At 41.7% G+C, this 16,398-nt stretch overlaps 1 protein-coding gene across 1 annotated transcript; it reads left to right on the top strand.

Moving 5' to 3' along the window:
* Nucleotides 1-4,286: 4,286 nt before the first annotated feature.
* LOC146680353 (uncharacterized) lies at nt 4,287-15,844 on the top strand. The gene is made up of 6 exons (XM_085449456.1): nt 4,287-4,343; nt 7,884-8,044; nt 11,141-11,257; nt 11,808-11,832; nt 11,991-12,029; nt 12,888-15,844. The coding sequence occupies exons 1-6, from the start codon at nt 4,316-4,318 to the stop codon at nt 13,055-13,057; spliced, it is 540 nt and encodes a 179-aa protein (XP_085305582.1). The 5' UTR covers nt 4,287-4,315; the 3' UTR covers nt 13,058-15,844.
* The last annotated feature ends 554 nt before the right edge of the window (nt 15,845-16,398 follow it).

Below are 16,398 nucleotides of genomic sequence, written 5' to 3'. Positions count from 1 at the left end.
AGATATTACTGAAAATGTCCTGTACATGTATGCAGCATTTTATAAACAATATACATGAAAACCATACCTTGTGTGCCTCTTGGACCACATGCAGAATAACATTAATGTTGTGGCTGTAGCAGCATCTGTAGCTCCATGCTAGTTCTGACCCACAATGCCAGGGTTGTGCTCTCAGCCAAACTCTGGTCATGTGACCATTACAAACTCTACCTCAAACAAACTTTACATCTTTAACAAACCCTTATTTTGTAACCAGTTCAAGTTCAATCAATGCTGCACGTTTATAATCTTATCCAATACATTTTGTATTCTTTCCAACAAATAAATGAACTAAATTAAGCATGAATCTATCACAGAAACATATGAAATAAACAACTTTATTTTAACTGTCTCAGGGACAGTTACAATAAGTATGAAGTAGTAACTAACTGAAGACAGACATCCATCCATTCATCAGTTCATCCATCTTTCCATTTCCTTCTGCTTATCTGGAAGCCCAGACTTCCAGCTTTCCAGCCATCTCCTCCAACTCACACCGGCGTTCCCAGGCCATTCAGGGGTTGTAAGCTCGCCATCATGTCCGCACTGGGGACTCCTCCCAGTGGGACATGTCTAAGACACCTTGCCTAAAAGAAGGCATCCTAGGCAGATGCCAGAACCACCTCAACCGGCTCTTTTTGCTGTGTAGTAGCTCTACTTTGAGCTCCTCTTGAATGACTGAACTCTGCACTCCCTCTCTGAGAGAGAGGCCAGCCCCGCCTCGGAGAAAACTCCATCGCTTGTATCCAAGATCTCATTCTTTCAGAGCTTGTGACCGTAAGTGAGGCTGGGGATGCAGATCAGCTGGTGCACTGAAAGCTTTGCTTTTATACTCAGCTCTCTCTTCATCTTCATCATTGATCTTTTTCTCTTCTTTATATCTCATTAAAACTATATAGTTGTACCTCATCTTGAAGAGCTTTACACTCAGACCGTTCCTTTCACTCCAAGCACAGAAACACAAAAAGTATAATTTTCTTCTCTCTCAACAAAAAATCACATCCAATAAACTGTCCGATAAAAGTCCATGAAAATCCCAAAAACACAGTTGTTTTTGTCTGTGGAGTTTCTGACATATTCTACTGATTTCGTAAATTAAATCTCTTAACACCTAGTGTAACATATTTGATATAATTTTCCCCAGGGAAAACCTTAATAAATTACACAATACATTTTTAAACAATTTTGTTAAAGGGCAAACATAGTAAATATGATTGAAATTAAAATGTAATTAATTTTTAGACAAATTTGTCAAATGGTTCAATAATATCTCCATTTTCAAAGAAATGTACTTTTCTAACAAATACATCATATTTCAGGCACTAAGGAGTTAAATGCAGAGAGATGTATAAACACACAGAGTGAAGAAGAAACATTCAATGCATCATGGGAATTCCCCAGCAAGCGGAGGATTCAGGGTCACCTGATCCAAAACTAGCTATATGCTTTAGCAAAAAGGAACGTTTAAAGCCTAATCGTATAAGTAGAGACAGCGTCTGTCTCCTAAATCCAAACTGGAAGCTGGTTCCCCTGAAAACTGAAGGCTCTCCCTCCCATTCTACTTTTAAATACTCTAGGAGCAACAAGTAAGCCTGCAGTGTGACAGTGAAGTGCTCTAATGAGTGTGATATGGTACCATAAGATGATTAAGGTATCATAAAAAACTGATCACTGTTTTTTATGTTATACAATTCTATACAAGTGTTGTCTTGTTGTTCAGCTCCACCTTACATGTTGTGTAGTGATGCACCACCTACTGGAATGGAAAGTAAATTACATTGGAGTGTGGCTCCTGAGCAAACCAGTCCTGTGGTCTTGTGTCTTTGACCTACAGTGATCCGTTTCCTGTATTTAAGGTTGACTGTTTGCTGATGCACCATGTGGATGCTCCTGTTATTCTAATAAGGTGGTGTAAAGGAAATATTAGCCACTGCTGTTAGCTTCCTTTGACAGTATTGGAATGCTTCTTGATATTTTGGGATGAATACCTCATTAACAAGTGTTTTTCAACTAAGTCTCTCATCTGTTATTACCCCAAGAAAGCTCATCAATCAAGCTAAAGCGTGCTGTTATTGTCGCAGTACTGGGTCTGTGAGCCAGTGTTTTTTGGTTTAAGTTATACTCTTTGAATTATTGTTTTCTGTATTACATTTATAGTTCCTGGTTGAGGTTTCTGTTCTGTTTCTGTGCCTCCCCTGTGTTCCTGGTGTCATGACTCTAGTGAAGGTTTAGTTCCAGTCTCCTTATTTGTCTCCGTATGTTGTTGTCTTAGTTGTGTGTCACTCTGTGTGCATTTCTACTGCATGTCTCCTGTTGTATTTCTCCATGTTCCAGGTTGCATGTTTCTCCTCACTGGTCTTCATGTTCCGTGTTTCCCTGTCTCAGGTTTCTAGTCACAGGCTTTTTGTTCCTTTGTATTATTCTTTTGTAGCTTCTCCCAGTTTAGGTTTTGTTAGTTTAAGTCACTGCCATGCCCTGCTTTTGTTTGCATTTCTCTTTCCAGTAAAAATAAAACTCACTCACAGTTAATCATTAGTGCCTGCATTTGGGTCCACACTCCTCACCGCTCCACAGTTATGACAGTTATTCATTTTAGTATTCATCTCATCCAATAAATTTGGGAATGAAAAATATTAGCATAATGGAAAAAGTATAATTTGTTGGGCACAATACACGTCATTGATATATATGTTGAACAATTTAGGGTCCAACAATGACCAATATAATCAGTGAGTTTCATTAAATCCATTTATTTTTGCTCACAACACTGTTTTGTAATGTTGTTTGTTTTATCTGCAGCTCAGTTTAAAGACACTGATCAGCTCTGAGTGCATTAAACTTACCCCAACACATGATTTCAGATTGAAAGAAACAGGAGCAACACTCAGTTTATTCCAGCCTGGTTCACTAATAGGTCTGTTTCTATCATGTCCTCCACCCCTTCCTCTTAAATTCTATATACATATATATATATGTCATCCACAAGCATCCAGTAGTCCAGCTTTCTGAGCTGATCAAAGATGAGACAGGTTTGTATATTTAGGACAAAATAACACAACGATGTTTGGTTACTGAGCAGCACCTTTTAAATGATGACCATTACCAGGTAATGTGGGCGTGCAGACACAGCAAAGATCAGAAGGATCATTCCTGTTCAAGCATGTTTATAGTCCTGTCAGTTCTGTTAAATGCATATCAGTTCATATCAATACTATTTAGAATGTCCATGATAAAAACACACAATGCATCTGTGAAATGGGTGTAAATCTATTTTTTTTTTAAATTACCCAGACAGTTATGGTTTTTCTTCCCTACCTGCAAATTTGCTCACCTGGTCTTCCCACTTTTGTATGATCTCTGCATCCTCCTCACTCATTCTTTGCTCTAACAATCACACAAAAATGATAATAACAAAAATAATCTGAGTTCTTATTAGAGCAGGTTGGAGATCCACATTTGATAACAGTGCAAATCGCTGCTTTGTTATGTGAAATGATCACCATCAGTGAATGTGGACAAAGCACAAGGTACCTTGGCATTATAACTGTGCTTCTGACTACATGTCCACTGTTACCTCTCAAGCTCTGTGCTGTCACGCAAATAGTAAATGTAATAGTGTAGCAGAAATTATTGCAACATTGTAATTGAGCTGCTGCTGATAGGTAACGGCTTTAAATTCATGTAGAAAGAAAACCCTGGTTCTGTCACTACCTATAAATGTGCTGTAAACAGATCATGAAACTATAACCATAATGCTCATCAGCTCCTGGGCTGATAACTCGTGATATTCCAGCATGAGAATTTGCTCTAGTCTATATTAACAAGTGCACTGTGACATTCTGACATGAAGAACTCTGTGTGTTTAAGCCTGTTTTCATTCATTTACCATCTCCAAAAGACAAGTTGGCTAAATTTGACATTAGGATAGTATTATTATTATTAAGATTACTGGAGATATTTAAGGGATGCTATGATGGAATTTAGAGGTCCCCCAGAAAAGGTCTAAACTCGCAATTTTTTATTATTATTATTATTATTATTATTATTATTATTATTATTATTATTATTATTATTATTATTATTATTATTACGTTTGTGAGACGTAAAAGTAGTGTAATGATAGCGACCACCGACAGATGGCGTCAAAAAGGGAGGGTGGGGAGAAGCAATGGAGGGCGGGGCTTTCTGACGTAAAAGCAAACATAAAAGCAAACAGACACGCCCCGTCGCTCAGTGCTTGGTGCGTTTACCCTCCGCTGCCAACATTTCTCCCAGCATGAACATCATGATTGTCTCCGTGTACGGTGAGTTGTCTGTCCCTCTGACGGTCTCTGTGTGTGATCTTTGTTTCAAATTTTCCTCCTTCGCTTTATTTCTTCTGTGAACAGTCACAGTCAGGGTTTCTGTCTCACCTGCAACAGGTGAACACAGCGGACACACTTTGACGCACTCCGATAGCCGGTGCTGTGCCAAAAAGTCAAAAAGGGATTTCCGGTATTTACCAAAAAATGACTGCTGGAATTGAATCCATCATAAATAACTTGTTGCTTTATAATGCGCCAACAAGATCACGAGTAATAATGACGTCACTCTTGTAGTTACAGCATATTACAGTGCCAGCTGCGCTCAGTAAATAAAAACAAAGTAACAGACATCATATTTTTAATGATGGCTTCAGTGTTTTCAGTCCTTCTGCACACGCAGCTGTGATTTAGTTAATGTGAAGTGATTTCCTGGAGGTGCTCAGAGGAGGTGTTTCTTGCTTCTCCTCAAACAATCCTGTTTGTTGGCTTCCTGTGAGGGGAGGCAGACGGTCTCCATCCTTCAAATAAATGCGCAAACTGATTAATCAGCCTGAATAATGGGACAATTTGACACGGATGACCAGTCCTGTTATCTTGACCCGCTAAATTATTATGAACAGCGCATTCCTTTGGTTACCGTTTTATATTCCTGAGCCCTGTGTCTGTTTGCCTGAAGGGTGAATGTGATTGAAACAGGCGAATGACCAAGAAGAACCTGTGACAACTTTCTTTAAATCTGTGACATTGACATATTTAAAGAACTCTGCAGTGCTGATTTCCCTTTGATGGAGTCTCACCTGCAAGTAAGAACAGGTGGAGCGTGGAAACAGCAGCCTGCCCTTTGACCTACAGATCATCGGTCTGCACAAAAACAGTGAACGTGAAGGGAAAGTCAGAGATCCGGCTGGGCTGTTGGGGGACTTTTTGTTGGGTGGAGTTTCAAATCCACGCTGCAGTAATGAAACTAGCTCAGCTCAATTGAAGGGGGAAAAAAGACAAACAAACAGCCATCAGAGCAGCTGACGTCACTCCGAGCGCAGGGCACGAGTGTCAGAGAGAGCAGATCCAAACACGGTTGGATCTGCTCTAGTTGGAGGCACTTGTCTTCGTGTTGGTTGCTGATAGTCTCTGATGTTTGATGTGGTTTCATTTGGGACTGATCGCGTGAATCTGATCATGAATGGAAGCTAAAGTTTGTTACAAGCCGTTTGTGAGCCTTGTTTCCTGTCACATGTTGACCTCTGCAAATTAGAACGTAGCCTAAACATTTAGATGAGAAATGGTCTCATCTTTGTTGTTTCAGAGTATTTTCTTCATGTTTAAGGGTAGTTTGTATGCATCATGATGGTTGAGTCTTAAGTGTGTTTTGAAACTTCCTCTTTCCACTGCTTCATGCTGGATGAGCTCATCGGATGTTCTCTTTCTAACTGCACAACCTGCGAGATTCACACGTTGACCTTTTAAAATTACATCTGAAGAAACGTTTCATTCAGCTGAGACTGAAGAAGTCACCTAGATGAGTGACGAAATGTTTCTCTCACTGAAAACATCACGTCCAGATGAAAACAATCAACCTTTTGGGAATCCCAAATAGAGTGAAACACGAGGTCACCTGAACTGTGATGTATTAATTGGTGTGTTTAGCTGCTTCAGATTCACCTGTTTGCTTTCCTGAGTGTTTCTGTTGGTAAAGAGGATAACAAACAAGTTATCAGGAATGTTTTCAGGAGGAGGACTGACTAACAGGCTGAAGTCGGAGGTTTCACTGACGAAGAAAGGAAGTTTGATGGTTGTATTGCATCATAAAAACATGAGAGTGACTTTCACAGCCTGAAAAACTTTGAACCACAGACTGTTCAGTCAGCTGAACAGTCCATGGAAACATCCAGCTCTGATGGATGTTTCCATGGAAACGTGTTTGTTGTGAGCTGTTGTTTGGGGATTTTCACTCTGTACGTTTCCTTCTGTCAGGACATGCTGTGATAAAAAGCAGAAGGCTCGCCGAGGCTGGCACACTTTAAACTCTGACACAGTTTTAACGTCAGGCAGCTTGCTGGAGTGTGTTTCATAGCAACACACGAACACATCAGGAAGAGGAGGAGGAACTCTTCCAAAGGCATTCGCCTTCATGGTTAGAATCTAACAGTGGCAAGGCGGCGTGGCTTGCAGTGTACAGGTGAAAGTATGTCAGTGGGAGTGTCCTCACACTCACAGCAGAGAAACAGCTGAATGAATGAAGGCTCATGTTTGTTACAACAGCAGCACAAGGACTTTGTAGGCATTTCTCACTGGACTTTCCCAGTGATGAAAAAATCTTTGAAACTCGTCCGGAGGAACAGCAGAGATGGTGTTTTGGCCGCCACCCTGTTGGCTTGTCAGTGACCAGAAGTGACCATATTTGGGTGAGAGGGTGGAACACTAAGTTATCTTTTAATACTACCTATGCCGGTTATCAGTCTGCACTTACCGACGTTATGGGAGCATCACACAAACACAGATACCTGCTTATCAGAGTTCAGTCACATCCGGGATAAATCCCAGAATTTCACTCAGAAAAGCTGGAACTCAGACTTCTCAGTGTGTTAATACAGTAACCTCACTCCAGACATATTAATGGACAGATAATCTCTTTAAAATGCTCCAACAGCACAAACACGGTCAGGAGGTCCAGTTCAGGTGAAGCTAGCAGACAGCTAGCAGTCGGTTACTTACTGAGTTGAAACGTCGCCGAGACAAAGCACTGAATCGGTAAAGTAAAAATGACAAATACAGGTGTCACAGTGGTTAGCACTGTCGCCTCACAGCTGTGCAGCATTTACGTGTTCTCCCTGTGTCTGTGGATTCTCTCCAACTCGGGCCAAAGATGGGTTAATAAGGTAATTGGTGATTTTTAAATTGGCTGCAGGAGTGAATGGTTACCTTTGCGATCGAATGCCAACCTGTCCAGGTGTACCCTGCCTCTCGTGCCTCTCACTTAAAGGGTTAAACCTCTGTAAACCACCCCTCTGAAGTAATGCATCATAAACAGCATTTTTTCTTTGGGCCTCAGCTATCAGACTGTTTTGAACCTTTATGATCGTTATAACTTACAGAGCAAATGTTGGGAGTTTTTCCTTCCCACTGTTACTAAGTGTTTGCTCATAGGGGGTGTTTCTCTATGTTATTGTAGGGTCTTTACATATATTAAACACTTTGAGGCGACTGAGGTTGTGATTTGGTGCTATAGAACTAAAATTTAATTGAAGCTCAGCTTTTAGAAATGTTCTGGTAATCAAATCGAAGACTTTAAACACAGTATGGATCCCCACAGGGCTCTATTAGTGTGCCCCTACAGTTTAAAATGTAGTATCAGAGCACTGCTATAAATTTGACAGCTGGCTTTAGATATAAACATCTGGAAAAGATCCAGTCGTTCCACTTTTGCTGCTGCTTTATACAGCAACAAACTGCCGTCGTAGCTCTGAGACCATCTTTAGGTGTTAGACCGGTCCAGTGTCAGAGTTTTGAAGTTGTGTGACCGTGCCGTTTGTTTACTTTCAGTTTTCGCCCTCGTGCTGCTGCCTGGTCTTCAGTCTTCTGCAGCAGAGTCTCCATCAAGTCTAACCTGTAACTCCACACGGCTCTCTAATGGGTCGGTCCTGTTCCAGCTGCCACACGGGCCCAGTTCATCCAGCTGCAGCACCTGCTGGGAGGATCAGAACGTGAGTCCACCACACTCAGCATGATGCCATTGCTGTTACTGCTGCACACATGCTCTCAGAGTTAGATCAGCAAATCACAAGCAATTACACATTTCACTTTCACAACCTGCTCCTATTGATCAACACCACGATTACATCATAGATTTTGTTCTTTTAACTTCCTTGTTTGGAGAACTCTAAACTTTCCTTTGGTGTGTCAGCAGAGAAAAGGCATAAACACACTTTTATGACAGAACTATGTCACTGGCTTTTACACTTCAAACATTGGGCGGGTCATTGGACTGGCTGTGCACCTCAGAGAAATCCATAAACAGACAGGGAATGTAAACCCAAGTGATCACAGGCGCTCAAGGTGACTTGGCTGCTAGGTGACTAGCAGCAGTGAGGGGCGGGGCTCACATAGCACAGGTGAATAAAAATTAATTGATAAAGGCTAAGAGCAGAACAGCATGCTTGCTCCTAGAGGACACATCGTCAGGTACATTCAGGCTCGTTGTTATGTCTGTAGCTCGTTTTCAGAATGCTCACTGAGTTTGAGGTGCTTCTGAGGCTTGAGCAGGACGATCTCTGAATATATTTAAGCATTCAGGCTCTTCTGCTGTGCTTAAATCTGTATGGCAGACACATTGAATAGCGTCGATTCCTGACGATGATTGGGAGGAAGTCTCAAAGAGATGCGGTCCAGTGCAATGTCAGATCCTGCCATACATAAATACCTGAATGTGTATCAAATCTAGTCCTTCCAGTTATACTTCCTAATGCCTCGGTTGCCATGTTTTGGGTGTGGCCTTCCTCAATTGCTTAAGTGTTTCTTTTGATTCTCAGACAAAGCAAAAATCAGCTGGCTGAGTGAAAAGTTGATTTTAGTGATCATGAAACAGAGCATCAGTGCCAGTGATGCTGTGAGCCAGCAGGAAGCTCTGAGGTGGAGGTTTGTGATGTTTTCACAGAATCAGGTGTCTTTGAAACTGAAACCAGTTTTCTTTGATTTGTGGCAGTAAATCCGTCACGTTTGTGTCATTTAAGTCAGACTGAAGCTAAACAGGAAACCAGATTCTGTGTTTGTGTGATGCAGACAAGTAAGAGATACTCTGCAGGCAGAAGGACTGAAGTCAGAGTCTGACTTCAGTCTCTTTGAGACCGCGTCTCAAAGAGACCGCGTCTCAAAGACGGCATCTCTTTTAGACTTCCTCCCAATCCTCCCAGAGAATTCGATCAGCAATTCCCAGAGAATTGCTGATCGAATGCCAAACGCCTGTTTGTGAACACACTGAAACATGACAGCAGTGGGTCTGATCTCAGGCAGATTATCAGGAATGTTTGAGAATGTCTGACTGAGGCTGAGGGTGAGGTAATCAGACAGGAAGCAGGTTTGACTGCTGTATTACATCATAAATCATCAAAGCGACTTTCACAGGCTGTGGCGCAATGCGCTGTAGGGAAAAAGGAGTCGCCCGGCTCAGTCAAAAGACGGGTTAATGGGTTAGTTTAACTGCCGATTATAAATTGGCTGTATGTGTGAACGCATTCAACCTCACTGAACGCTTGTGGGATCAGCCTTTTGTGCCAGAGTGGCCAACACAACCACACTGGCTGACAAACACTAGTTGATGAATGGGATCCATCCCACAGCAGTGTGTGACCAGGCCACTGACCTGCACGAGGAAGAGGTACCAGGTGCCAACAAGCATTGTTACAGCAAAAATAATCAACCAAACACAAATCTCTTTACTTTTGGTGCCCTTTTATACAGAGAGTTGTAGCTTTTTTCATTTTTATTTCTCATCTATTGCTTATTTTCTCTATTGTGGCATCTATTTTGTGTTTCATCCACAAATCTATTCTGTATGTTTTGGAAGCTTTTTGACCTTCCCCTTGGATGCTAGGACTCGGTGAATCTACGTATAAAGTTGATGAACAGAGTTTTAAAAAGGGAACAATAGCAGGAGGAGTTTCCCCAGATTTCCACTGGACTTTCCCCGTGAGGTGAAGCGGAAGAAGCAGAGCAGAAGAATTTGTTTGTTTTCTTGGTCTGCAGCTCTGATGTAACTCAGTCACAAAGTTATTAACATTCTTTGCTTTATCAACCTCTCAGTGAAAGCTGGAAGCTTCGTGTGGTTGTAAAGTTGTGGCTGACGGCATTGCATAGAGTATGTGCGTGCGTGCGCGCGCGTGTGTGTCTTTGCTCTTTTGTTTTTCGTTTCATTTCTCGTCATTCTGTGAAACCTGAAACTCGGAGGGTTCAGGCAAATGTTACACAGCAGTAAAGTAACGTTTTCACTTTTTAAACTCGATTATGGAAACAACACAGTTACAATAACAACATTTAGTGGCAACAGCGTGAAAAATGAAACAAAAAGTAAACCTCGCCGTGGAAGATGTGGAATCACTTGTCACCTCCAGTCAGTAATGTTTAGTCTGTGAACTCTTCACTCAAAAACACAGAATGACCCACTGGACCATACTGCATTCAGGTCCTAACACTGAGTGCTTACAGTCCAGCTGAAGATCTTCTTATTGCCTTTAACTGTGTTTGTAACATCAGCCTGTGTCTCTGTTCAAACCAAATGCACTTTCTAAATCCCGGAGCAACAAAATTTGACCTGTTGCTGGTGCTAGATGAAAGTTGAGAGAGTCTACCTCTGTGTTCTGGTGATCAATCATTTCAACCTTGATTAGCTGCTGAAGAATTACAATAACCCCCTCCGTGAATCGCCACCTTATCGTGGTGGAGGGGTTTGTGTGCCCGTGTGATCCCAGGAGCTATGTTGTCGGGGGCATTTAGCCCCTGTTAGGGTCTCCCAAGGCAAATTGGTCCTGGGTGAGGGGCCAGACGAAGAGCGATTCTGAGACAGTTATGAAAGGTCAGCAATAGGTGTTACCTAAGTCGGCCAGCTAGGGTGGTTTAGTGTCTGTCCAGGACATCTCCTGGCTGGGGATTATGTCTGCAGGATGGTGTGGGAATGCGTTGATGTTTTCAGAGGTTTCTGAGAAAGGGAGGTCTGAGAGTCTCTGTTAGACTGCTGCCTCCGTCACCTGCGTAAGCAGCAGTGGAAGGATGGACGGTAATAATCAAGTATTTTGTTTCTTTTGCAGAAAACTGTCATGGCACGAGGCTCACGCTTTCATGAAGTCTTTGTCCACAGTCTGACGGACAACTCCATCATCCTGGCTGACTGTCGTCCCCTGCGCTACATCCTGGAGTGCTCTGGGGTAAAAACAAACTTCTTGCTCAGATTCAGACCTTTTTTTCTGTGGTTTTATTACAAAAAGACTAAAATCTTCCACTGCTGAGCTCAGTCCTGAACTATCAGTGTGCAAAGTTTAACGGTGATATTTTAACTTTACAGAAACGGAGTTCATCATTTCAAAACACAGATTTACATTTCAGTGCGTGCAGCTGAACACTGAACACTTCTGTGTCACTGACTGAAAAACAAACTGTGCATCTCTGTATCTGATCTGTTTTTATTTTGTTTGTTTGTTTAACTTTATGACAGGAAATTTAAGCATGTTATTTTTGAGATTATGGAGCTGTTAAAAGCAAAAAAGGAGCAGAAGAACGTGAGGAAATGGGGCGGGGTTACACATTGATTAACAGGTTGCAAATGTGAGCATACTGTTTCTTCAGTTTCTCAGTCAGAGGAGATATTACCAGAAAAATCAGATCATCTCCACAGTTTGACAGAGCGACTGTTTCCTGTTCTTTGTATGCTCTCAGAAAACTATTTTTAGCTCTGACCTCAACTTTTTTTTCCCTCAGATGCTGCAGGAGATCGAATGCGCAGGTGAGAGCTCTAAAGAGTAATTAATAATTAATTCATACAGGTGTTCCCACACTCAGCTTAAAAGTTTTTTTGTTTTTTGTTTGTTCGTTTTTCCAGCAGACAGGAAATGCTTTCCATCATCCGCTGTTTCATTCACCACATTTCTTTTTCTCTTCTAGTGAACTGCAGTTCTCACCTGGACCCTGCTTCACCTTCCCGTAAGTCACATGTTTCCTGAACAGGTTGGGGTGTTCAAGTCTCCTCACTCTGCTCTGACATGAACTGCAGCCTCACAGAGTGTCAGTAAACGCCACACCGCCTCAGCTCAGAGGAACACCTGGAGACTGTTTCTTTAAAGTAATGGATTACTTCACATATGTACTCCCTGTAGAATCTAACTGGTTAGTTTGCATTAATAACAGTTTAGTGTCAGTTTAACATCGAAGACTAAACTGTTCATATCTGAGGAGAGCAGACAGGAGAAGCCACAGATATCAAACTTTTGCACGTTTCTTCACTCAGTTTAAATCGATGATCTTAAAAACTTTTTCCTGAAGGTTTGTGCCGCCCGTTCACTTTCAGCTGTGCCACATGACTTTGGTTTAGGAGCACGGGCACATACAGGACGTCTTTCCTGGGCAGGTTGTTTAAGTCTTAGTAAAAAGCTAACAGCAGAGCAGGCTGAGGGTTATATCTCAGCATCCCTGGGTCATTTCATACATAAGCTCCTCCCAGCAGAGCTGAATGAAAACAGGTCCAGACTGTTCTCTACGTTCTGTTTAATCGCTAATTTTTGACAGTCCACCTTCAATTAAATTTTCCTCATTAACAAACACTAAACAAAATCTTCTTGTCCTTCCTACGGCCTCATCAGATCGCTCTGCTTTCAGCACACGCTCATTTGAAATATTTTTCACCTCTATGGACTCTGCGGCGCTCTGTAGAAACGGAAGTAAGACTTTAAAAAAAGTCTGTTTCTGTCAGGACCACACCGTCACCATCCAGCAGGATGTTTCTGTTCGAGCTGTGAAAATAATAATGAGAATGAGAATGCCCTCGTGTTTTTGTCTCCTCAGTAAACCCCACCCACCCAGACAAGCCGGAGTGGACAACCGGAGTCATCGTCGCTGTTGGCCTTCTGTCATCTGTCATCTTCATCATTGTTGTCATGCTTTGGCGCTTCTATAAGAAAAAACGTTCTGTGACGACCCCAACTGCTCTTTACACTCCAGCTCAAACTGTTTAAACACTGCAAACAAACCCATTGCACGGCTCCATCATCAACAATAATAATAACAATAATAATAATGATAATAATAATAATAATAATTGACTGTTAAATAAACATTCAGTGTATTATTAGATATTCTCTTTAAATATATATATGTTTAAAATGATGATGGAGCCAGATGTAAAGATAAACGTTTTGTTTTAGTCCAGGAGCCCCAAACAGATCCAGCTGTTTAAAAAAGCAAAAAAAAACCACACTTATTTTTGCTTTTTAGCAATAAGTTCGTAGATTTCGTAGCTTCAGTCCGACCAGAGGTCAGGGCTACACAAGTACCCTCAGGTTAGACAGAGCTTCTAAACAGGGAACGATCACAGATGAATCTGAGCGAGCAGCCAGCTGTGACTTCACTTCCTGTCCATCAACGCAGCGTCGACATTCCCGTGTTAATCAGAGAGAAGCTGTTAACCCTGTAAAGCCTGGATCATGAAATAATTACTCCAAACATTCACATTTTTAAATCTTTAATTAAACCTGACAGACTTGTTTTTATTTAATATCAGTTTGTTTATGACTTTTACTTTTTAAGCAACTGCACAAAAATGTTACAAACGTATTGTTCGGTTTATCACGGTTACACAGGAAAAAAATCACGCTGATAAATGTAGAGGCCTCAAAGTCATGTTTCACGTGATACATTTGGCATTACAGGGTTAACCGCTTCTTCAGTTCCTCACAGGTCATCCAAACCCCACCCCCACCTCAATCACCCACCTGCTGCACCAGCAGACGTTCCCACCTTGAGCAGTTCTTATAGAAACGTTACAGGAAGTGGCCATGAATTCATTTTAATGCCGTCAGGATAGAAGTTAATTTCTCGTTTTTCTCACTGAAAATTTCTGTATATCCTGCCCGCACCAGTTTTACTGCCGATCCAAACACACACGACAGTGGACTCTTCCTTTGTTTATCCAGTGTTTGGGGTTAAAGGTGACCTTCGAGTCCCGATAGTTTATGTTCACGTGTTAAAACGAGCCAGGAGATCCAGTCTGAGGTTCTGCACAGAGATGGTTTTCTTGGTGAAACAGATCCTGGAGCAGCTTCAGGTCTGGCTCTTCAGGTTACAACGTAAAGCTGCATGTCTGTAAGCTCTGTAGCCCAGTGGGCCGTACGTGACGCGTTTACTCACTATGTGCAGCATCATGTTACTCGTGATGACTTCATTTATACTTGAATGTTCACGCTGTCAGTCCCACTGTGTCCAAACCATCACCAACATCCCAACTTCACAGTATAATTGTGCTGATGCACACCGCAGGTGCAGGTGCCCCGTGATTGTGTTCACAGCACAGCTCACACCTGATGATCCAGACTGACATCTCCTCATGAAGCTTCTAGTTCGGAGATGTCGTCTGAACGTTAAAAAAAAAAAAGCTTCCAAAAAAGAAGCGGGTGTTACGACCGGCGTTTTTTCCGTCCTGTCTTACTCCTCCTGGTATATGGACCTCCGTGTGTTATTCACCTGACGTTCGTAACCACATTCAGTGCCCCGACACACCAAGCTGACCTCAAACGACCCTGAAACCCACGCTGCCCACATCAGAGAAAAAAGCTTCATGGAGAATCTGGCCTCTGCTTAAATCCCACATGAATGTCACAGGAGCTCTGCAATGTTCATGAAATCACTCTTTAGTTTCCTTTAAGATCCGATCCTCTGGACGTCCAGGTGGAACAGGGCTCGGCTTGGTGCATCGGGGCTTTTGGCTCCTGGAGCCAACAACAGGCTTCGAATGCCGAATCCTACTAAACGTTATAAACCCGACAGTCTGTTACATATCGCCGCGTAGGACGCAGAGCCATGGTTTATAAACGAGGAAACGCGATGAAGCAGATACTTCTATTTATTTTCTGAAGTATCACATAAAGTTTTCAAGTCAGCAGCAGAGACACAAGCTGTGTTTCAGCTGCTCTGACTGGTCTTCCGCTGTGGAAGTTGGGAGATTTTAATCATATATATTACTATAATATAATAAATATATATGTATATATATGCTGATGGTTTTCATGTTGCACACAAAGACATGCAGTTTGTCTGGTTTTCTGTGTCAGGGCTCCTGGACTTAGATTCTTATATTGTATAAACATTGATGTAAAAATTAGGCCAGCTGGTGTAAACATGGTTTGATTTCCTCTTTTAAATTTATCTGCTCTTTGCTTTTTCTGTGGTTTGGTGTCATAGGTCTATTATGTTGTCCCTTCTTTGACAGTAACCGCGAGAACCTGCAGGGTTTCTCTCGTTTAAAGCTGCAATGATTGCTTTAACCTCGAGGTGACGGTTGTTGTGATTTGGCGCTATATAAGTAGAATAGGATTAAATTTATCAGCCTCTGCGATGTGATTGGTGGATAAAGGTTTTTGTCTGGTCTGATGTTCATTTTCTCCCATGTTTAATAAAGAAAAGCATCAAAATTGGTCTTTAAATTTGAAGTCAGGCAGTGAATGTCTGCAGAACCGAAACTGCAAAAGAGGCTGAAAGGCTTGAGTGATTAGTGCAGCTTTAAAGACTGAAGAGAAACTCGTCTGCTTTTCGAAAATTGTTGTTGTTTTGTTTTGTTTTTAATCAGGCTGTTTCTCTTATGCAGTGAATTATCACGTAAAGCTTAGAATCTAATCGTATTCTGATCATCTGAGCTACAAAAATGAATTTTTAATGAAAGATGATTGTATTGATCTGTAAATCGGTGAGGGGTTATTGATTATAGCTTCATGGTTATCTCTGTGCTTTAATAAACTCTTTGAAAATGATTCCCCGGTGTCTGTCTGATGTTTACATTCTTCTCTGTGATGAAAGCTTTAGTGTTTTATGAGTTTCCTCTTCACATGTGTTTAAATGTCTTCAGTCAGGGAAAAAAAGGTGATCACGCTGAATATGAACAGGAAGTGATGACATCAGCATCACGATAGTCGAGTATGTGGCACGCACTTTAAATAATGAAAGTTAGAATAAAAAGGTCGAGTAAGGTCAGCAGTGAGAGGCTGGAGAGCCTGAGGAGCTGTACATGATTTAAAAATAAATCAATAACAATGCAGCTCAATATCAAGCAGGTAAAGTTTGGAGTCAAAAATAAAGAGCTGAGCTTCAGTCAGGTTTCTTTTTCTCTGTGCTGCAGCTGCTCTCACACAGACTGTTCAATAAAACAAGTGAACTGGATACATTTATAGCGACAGACACTGTCTGACACATCTGCCATTGACTGAACCACAACAAGAGCCAGTATCTGCTGCTCCTCCTAACTGTGTGTGTGTGTGTGTGTGTGTGTGTGTGTGTGTGTGTGTGTGTGTGTGTGTGTGTGAGTGAT

The sequence above is a fragment of the Copadichromis virginalis genome, linkage group LG23 (genome assembly GCF_057382275.1).
Source record: "Copadichromis virginalis isolate Kocher_CV1m ecotype Utaka linkage group LG23, C_Virginalis_male_GT1.1, whole genome shotgun sequence".
NCBI lineage: Eukaryota > Metazoa > Chordata > Actinopteri > Cichliformes > Cichlidae > Copadichromis > Copadichromis virginalis.
Note: the sequence above shows the minus strand (reverse complement) of the source record. Positions and strands in the feature narration are given on the sequence as shown.

Coding starts and splice junctions, on each gene's coding strand:
- LOC146680353 (XM_085449456.1), top strand. CDS start 4,316: ATGAACATCATGATTGTCTCCGTGTACG. Junction 4,344..7,883: donor CATGATTGTCTCCGTGTACG/GTGAGTTGTCTG, acceptor GTTTACTTTCAG/TTTTCGCCCTCGTGCTGCTG. Junction 12,030..12,887: donor GGACCCTGCTTCACCTTCCC/GTAAGTCACATG, acceptor TTGTCTCCTCAG/TAAACCCCACCCACCCAGAC.